The 7213-nt window shown below is 34.0% G+C and overlaps 1 protein-coding gene across 1 annotated transcript in view; it reads left to right on the forward strand.

The window, feature by feature from the left end:
• The window catches only part of LOC107717206 (neurabin-2-like), a 46990-nt gene that overhangs the window by 33776 nt on the left and 6001 nt on the right, over window positions 1-7213 (forward strand). Inside the window, exons 5-7 of the mRNA XM_016523885.1 lie at window positions 1526-1630; window positions 2827-2962; window positions 6237-6380. Coding sequence (XP_016379371.1) covers window positions 1526-1630; window positions 2827-2962; window positions 6237-6380 — 385 coding nt within the window. The remainder of the gene's footprint in view (window positions 1-1525; window positions 1631-2826; window positions 2963-6236; window positions 6381-7213) is intronic.

The raw sequence follows: 7213 nt of genomic DNA on the forward strand, positions 1-7213 counted from the left end.
ATTTATATGGATTTAAGTGCAAATGAGAGTGAAAAGAAACTGGGATTCCTTTACCTTCTGTCAGTCTGTACTACCAGGACATCTGCTTTCATCAGTCTGCAAAATGGATTAAATACCAAAGTCACAGAGGCATCACCAGACATGCAGTGGAAACTGTGAGGCTGATGCTTTTAGACTGATATGAGACAAAATGAAATAGTCAAAATGACTAGTGTCCATGGTTTTGTTATGTATAAAACAGACCGAGTATTTAATCAACACATATGTGTATGGATGGAGGTAGGGCTGGGCGATATAGCTAAAAAACTTATCAACGATATAATGTTTCATATCGTTCGGTATCGATAATTATTGACATTTTTTATAACCTTTTTTAAAACAAAAAGCAATAGAAATTTTTTTTTACATTTAACCACTGTATTTATAATTAACACAATTTATTGAGACAAACAACAAATAACAATCAAACACAATAAAAATTAAACAATCTAATTTCTAATGTTTTATATGCATATTAAATAGGTCTTTATTGTATAGGTCTAATTGTCTCCCGAGGCCACAGGAGGGCGCAATGAGCAAAATAATGCAGCGCATTTAAATTGTCAACGCAAGGAAGTAACTCTTTCAGCATGTGTTCGTGTTGGTGTGTGCTGTCTGCATCACTCATAGTGCCTATATCGTGCGCTATATCGAACAATTTTTCTATCGATATCGAAGAAGGTGTACCGTCGATAAATATCGATACCGTTTTATCGCCCAGGCCTAGATGGAGGGATGGTATTTATTGATCTATAATGAGTAGAATCTGACCTTGCAATGGCATCTGAGCTCTTCAGACCCCAGCTCTTTGAAAAATAACAGCAATTCAGCTTAGAGAAGCCCACTTTTGCTTATGACATTCCTTTAGAGCGCAGGAGAGTGTTAGGAATCTTAAAAACTCACAACGTTAGTTATTTCTCTCCGGTCTTGAGTCAGTAGGTTCATGCTGCATTGCAGTGGCTTCTTCCTCATTTTGGCATGACAGTTAGAAACAGTCGGCCTGGAAGCCACAGGAGACATAAAAATCTAATAAGCCAATGCTGAAATGAGCTGTCGCCACATGTGTGACAGAAGTGCTTAGATATTGAGTGGGACAGACACTTTAGCGCTCTGAAAGGACCTCACCTCCACTCTCTGGCACCTCATTGGTTCTCCTGCTGCCTATCAAACATACATCTGCCTTGGCAAACAGGCTACCGGGGACTGTTTTGGATGGGGCTGGATAGATTGACATGTTTTATGACTGAGAGGATCGATCGATCATTTTAACGGCTTGGAATACAAGAAGAGGTTTAGTTAGGCGAGGCACTGATTCACTGCTGCTGTTGGTCAGCTTTCAGACTGAATAAATGATTCCTTTGGCATTGTCAGTTCCTGTACACGTATAGTGATGAGATTGATCAGTATCTTGGCCCAAGATGTAGCAGCCATTTTACAGATGCACTTTTCCTCCCTGAGCTGTCCTGGTTATTTTTCCTTCCGGTAGGATCCAGGTGAATGATCTGATCGTGGAGGTGGATGGAACCAGTCTGGTGGGCGTGACCCAGAATTTTGCTGCATCGGTCCTTAGGAACACCAGCGGCACTGTCAAGTAAGAAAATTAAACAACTTTTTCATAGAGACTTCATGTGAAATCTCACAGGTCAAGGTTTGGCCAGGTCATATTTTATTTTATTTATTTATTTATTTATTTTTTATTAAAGATTGGGGTGTTTTTCAATATTTTTGAAGTCTATTTATTTATTAATTCAAAAATACAGTCATAACATGAATTTTGTGAATTAGTATTAAATTTAAAATAACCGTTTTATATTTGAATATATTTTTTTAATGTAATATTACCAGCCATTTCTCCAGTCTTCAGTGTCACATGATCCTTCAGAAGGATTCTTTTTATAATCATGCATTTATTTGAAATACATCTTTTTCTAAACAATTTCTAAAAACTGTCACTTTTGATCAGTTTATTGTGTCCTTGCTGAATAAAAGCATTAATTTCCTTTTAAAAAAGAAAAATCTTAGTGATCTGAAACGGTAATGTGTGTGTGTGAGAGTCACATATACAGTATATGACAAAAATAATATAAAATTCTAAAATATTCACTCAAAAAATATCTAGTCCAATGCCAAACTTCTTTATTTCTGTATCCAAACAATAAATTTTTTTTAAAAAGAATTAAAAAGCTATATGTCATTGGAGTATTATCAGACTTAGTGTGAATGTGTTCACAGAGATCCACTGCTTCATTCTGAACCTTTGTTGCACATGTTTTTGTACCAAAAATTCAGGTAGACCTCAGGCTTTAGTGTATTAGAATTTAATTTCCCTCTATTTAATCCAGCATTATCTTCAGTCATCTCATTTGGCATCAGATGCTCACTGATTCATTATCATCTCTAATATTGCCCTGACAATGCTGTGTATCGAATAGATTGCTGCTTTCTGTTACTTTGATTTAACAAAGATCTACTAGGCGTGGATGGTGCTTGATTGTAGTGCAGGGAAATGGAAAATGTGATTAATAGACGAGGCTCAAGTCCAGTGGGAGAGAAGATGTTTAATAATAACTTTTATTTGTGAGGAATACAATCAGTCACTTTTAAATAGGATGCAGTTGAAAGCATCCAGCAGGATGCTGATGAAGGTTTTGAGCCTTTTAGGCTTTATAATGCAGGTCTTTTCTTCCTGTAAATCATCACACCTGAAAACAGTACAGAACTCACTTGAGGAATGACAGCTAGTCCACTAGGTCTTATCTGATTGACTGGTGTGTTTGTGTGTTGCAGGTTTGTGATTGGCCGGGAGAAGCCGGGGGAACAGAGTGAGGTGGCCCAGCTGATCCAGCAGACACTGGAGCAGGAGAGATGGCAGAGAGAAATGATGGAGCAACGCTACAACCCCTACACGGAAGAGGACGAAGAGGTAAAGCTTCATCAGATACACGATGATTTAACTTTTTCAATTTGTGACTAATGCAGATTGAGTATAAGTAACATGGGATTTCATTAAATAAATATATGCACTGCGTGTTCCAGAGTGAAGCGCTGCATTGTGTTAATTTACATGTGGGCAGCTCATGATCTGCTGGTGTTTGCAGCGTCTCAGAGTGGTTTGGTTCGCAGTAAATGCTGCTCCACACAAACTCATCTCTGCATCTGCTCTGAGTCTGGGTTGCTGTAATTTGCATTCTGCATTTGGGAACGCAACACACGCCAACCTTCTTTCGTTCCCATTGTAATGAGAAGCAGTTGTCAACAAAAAAGAAGCTTTAAGGGTTTGCTGCAGTTTTACATTAAAATAAAAGTTTAAAATAAAGAAATTAAGACAGCCATAAATATTAGTATTGTAATTCTACTGCTGTAATTTAAAAATAAATACTCGTATACTCTAATTTTTTATTTTACAGTGGAATACTACCATATTAATTTTTCTTTTTTTTTTATGTAATTTGTGTATTTTTGTTTAGTAATTCTTTTTATTATTATACAGCCGTATTGATATAAAATTACAGAATTTTGGCCAAAATGTGTAGGACTACAAACAAGCAAAGCAAACCTGATTTTTTTTTTTTTATCGTATTCCAAATCGCAAAATTTTAATCAGAAAAATTGCAATTCAGTTTTTTTCACAAATCATGCCTTTTCAAATAAGTTTTTCCTCAAACACTCCACTATATAATTTTTTTAACCTATTAATTGCAAAGATTTCATTATATTATAGTAAATATTTTGCCAGTGACTGTGAAATAGACTTTTCTCTGTCTCCGTCTTGCGAATAACTGTGTTTAGCTTTGAGGCTTGGATATATTTGGGGCTTAAATATAAATAAAAATGATAAATTATAAAAAAAATAAAATAAAAATAAAAACTTGTTTTTGGTCTATATTGTTTTAAATCTATTTTTAGATGTTTGTCTTACATCTGTTACATCTAAAAAATCTATTATTTTGCCTCCAGTTGAGTGGCACTCTGTATTGCAAATGTCACATACTCCTTTTTTGCACCACTGACCTCAGATTTCATAAGTTAGACTGGAAACCTAGTCAGTCAGTGTGTCAAGCTTGATGCTTGACCTTGTTCTTGGCAATGCATCAAAACACCTGAGGTATTCACTGTTTTTATGACATTTTTAAAATGCTCACAGCTCATAAATCAAGTTAAATGAAAGGAAATGTGGGGTTTTAAACAATTTAATTGCATTAATATAGCTGTACCCCTTAATGATGGGTTATTAAAGTGATTTTGGTTGCATGTAGTGGAAGACAGTATGTCACCATTTCTTCACCGAGACACTCTTTCAGGAATCATGAAATCACAGAATTTAGCTCCGTTTTAAAGCACTGCATTGCTTTAACAGGTTCATGCTGTACATGTCTCATAATTGTCCTCCACACCTGCCCACATTGGCATGAGGGGAATTGATTAATAATTCAGATGTTGAAGATTCACAGTTCTCGCAGTCGGTATTCTTGGAGATCTTGGGTGTGAAAGTAAGGGCAGAATGCCATGGCAGTGTGTCTCAAAACATGTATGTAAGAAATGTTTCTTTTAATAAAATCAACATGATTTCTGAAGAATCATGTGACTGAAGAAAGGAGTAATGACTGCTACACAGGATCACAGGAAGAAATTATATTTTGAAATATAATAAAATGAAAAACTGTTATTTTAAAATTTAATATTATTTCAAAATCTTACTGTTTTGATTACATTATTATTATTTTTTTCATTACATAAATGCAGCTTTGGTGAGTGTAAGACAATTCTTTTAAAAAAACGTACTGACCTCAAACTTGATATAAAATAATTATAATAAATGGTCATATATAATTTAAGTAAATACTGATGTTTATATATTTTTATTTTATATTATACATTTATAATTATTTAATCATATATAATAGTTTATTAATAATGCAGTATTTAAATTAATATTTTATAATTGTTTTCATTCATTTCTTTAACTGTATAAAATAAAGTACAGAATAATATATATTTTAAAAAAACTCAATCTGAAAGACCAAGATTCTATAACCAAAATATGTTGTACCTCAGTTTGCTGAGAAAATTTTGATTTTTTTGTATTTTTTAATTTTGTATTTTTACAATTTACAAGGAATTTTTTGCTAAGAATTTTCTATTCTATTTGTGTCATTAGTGACAAGTGATAAGTAAATTTTATAGAGCATATATGTTAACTCAACTGTATATAGCATGAATATAAAACCGTATATATATATATATATATATATATACACACTCAACTGTATATACTGTAGTAATTTGATTTTCACTCTTTTCTTGCAAATAATAGTCATTGTATCACTCAAGGCTGAACTGATACTAGCATACAAAACTGACCAATTGCAAAAGTCATTATTAACAAGAAAACGTTTCTTCAGAGGAATCGAGATGTTCACCAAGTGATTCTGTCATATGTGTCATTAACTGTGGCTGTTTGCCTGATGAGAGTTTGCACTGCGTTCACTCATCCAGACAGGCAGTCATTGTGCGGGAGTTTGCTTGCTCATGTCCCAACTTGCAGGGGAAGTCCTTTGTTAAAAGGATGTTTGTGATAGTGGTGTATTTGCAGCGGCTCTTAGGGAGTGTTGGGTGTACGACGGCCTTTTGAGGTCAGGGTAATTGCAGTTTTAGGATGTGGAGAACATGTTGGATGCTTTATTTCAGATGTGTTGGGACATGCTTTCATAGGGGTGATCCTCAGAAATTCTCAAGAGACTTTGTATGTTTGTTTATGGTCCAAGATTTTCTCAACAGCTCCCAAATCATTTCAAATGTGGCACATCAATGTATCGCGTGGTTGCAATTCTGTCAGTTTGCTTCTACTTGCCTTTACTTCATCTTCCTGCAGCTGCACAGTCAATTCAAAATGGTGGTTGGCCAGTCACAGTGGGTTTTTTTTTTTTTTACAATGTCCTGCCATGTGTTTTCCCCTTGATCCAGTTGGTTTCTGCCTAGCTAAACTCTGACATCTAGTGGTTAATGTTACCAACACACTGATCAGAAACCAACACATGTCCGAGTCAAGAATCCTTATCAAATGTCTGATACAGAAACTTCTTTAGCTTCAAAATCCAAAGTTTAAGGTCAGATATACAAATCTCAGCTGCACTGAAAAGCAGCATGTGTCTCAATATCCATCTCTCTTTTTTTCTCAATTTCTTGTTCATGTTCAGACGGGTGAATATGCCACCGATGAAGAAGGAGAGATGAGCCCCATGTTTCCTAATGCCATCGAGGTGTTTGACCTGGCAGAGAATGAAGACATGCTCTCTCCTGTGGAGATGGACCCAGAGAAACTTGCACACAAGTTTAAGGAGGTCAGTGGGACACACAAGAAAACTTCTAAAGCTGACCACTCATAAACGCATGACCAGAAAAAAAATGTGCAAACCTATCCACGCTGCCATTTTTTACTTTGATTTGCCTTTTGAAATTAACTGGGAATTGACTTAATATTAAACAGATGCAGCTGATTTTTATTTTATTTTAATTCTAATTTTATTTATATTATGATCAATAGCTAACAATATGAATCTAGAGTTTGTATTTATTTGTTTACTTAATTACTTACTTATTTCGCACTGAAGCTCCAATATGGAAATGTTGGTCTATATCAGCAATTTTATTTTATTTTTTTACAATCAATAAGCAATGTACACACTGTAAAAAAAAAATAATAATAAAAATGTAGTTGTAAATAATAAAAAGATTATTGGAGTACATTTCACAAGAAAATACTATTTAAATTTTTCTTAAAAATTTCATGATTAATTAAATGTTACTTGCTGTTTATTTCTAATTGTTTGTGAAACTTACTAGCAATTTCTGAGTGAAAATTGTTTCTACACCATTTTTTTTTCCAGCGCAATAAATCTGCTGTTTTTTTGTTTGTTTGCTTGTTTTAATAAAAAATATCATTCACCCTGTGTCTCAAATCTAGAATTATATGCTACACTGTTCTACAATTTTATATATATATATATATATATATATATATGTGTGTGTGTGTGTGTGTGTATGTAGAAACATCTTGCTTGCACTTTTGTGACATCGGAATGAACATCAACATTGTTATTTCTAAATACCACAAGAAAGGGATGCTATTACTTGTAAATTATCTTCAGTAATAGTAATGTTAGAAAAGAAAGAA

This window comes from Sinocyclocheilus rhinocerous, unplaced genomic scaffold (genome assembly GCF_001515625.1).
Source record: "Sinocyclocheilus rhinocerous isolate Xijiao unplaced genomic scaffold, SAMN03320098_v1.1 scaffold3377, whole genome shotgun sequence".
NCBI lineage: Eukaryota > Metazoa > Chordata > Actinopteri > Cypriniformes > Cyprinidae > Sinocyclocheilus > Sinocyclocheilus rhinocerous.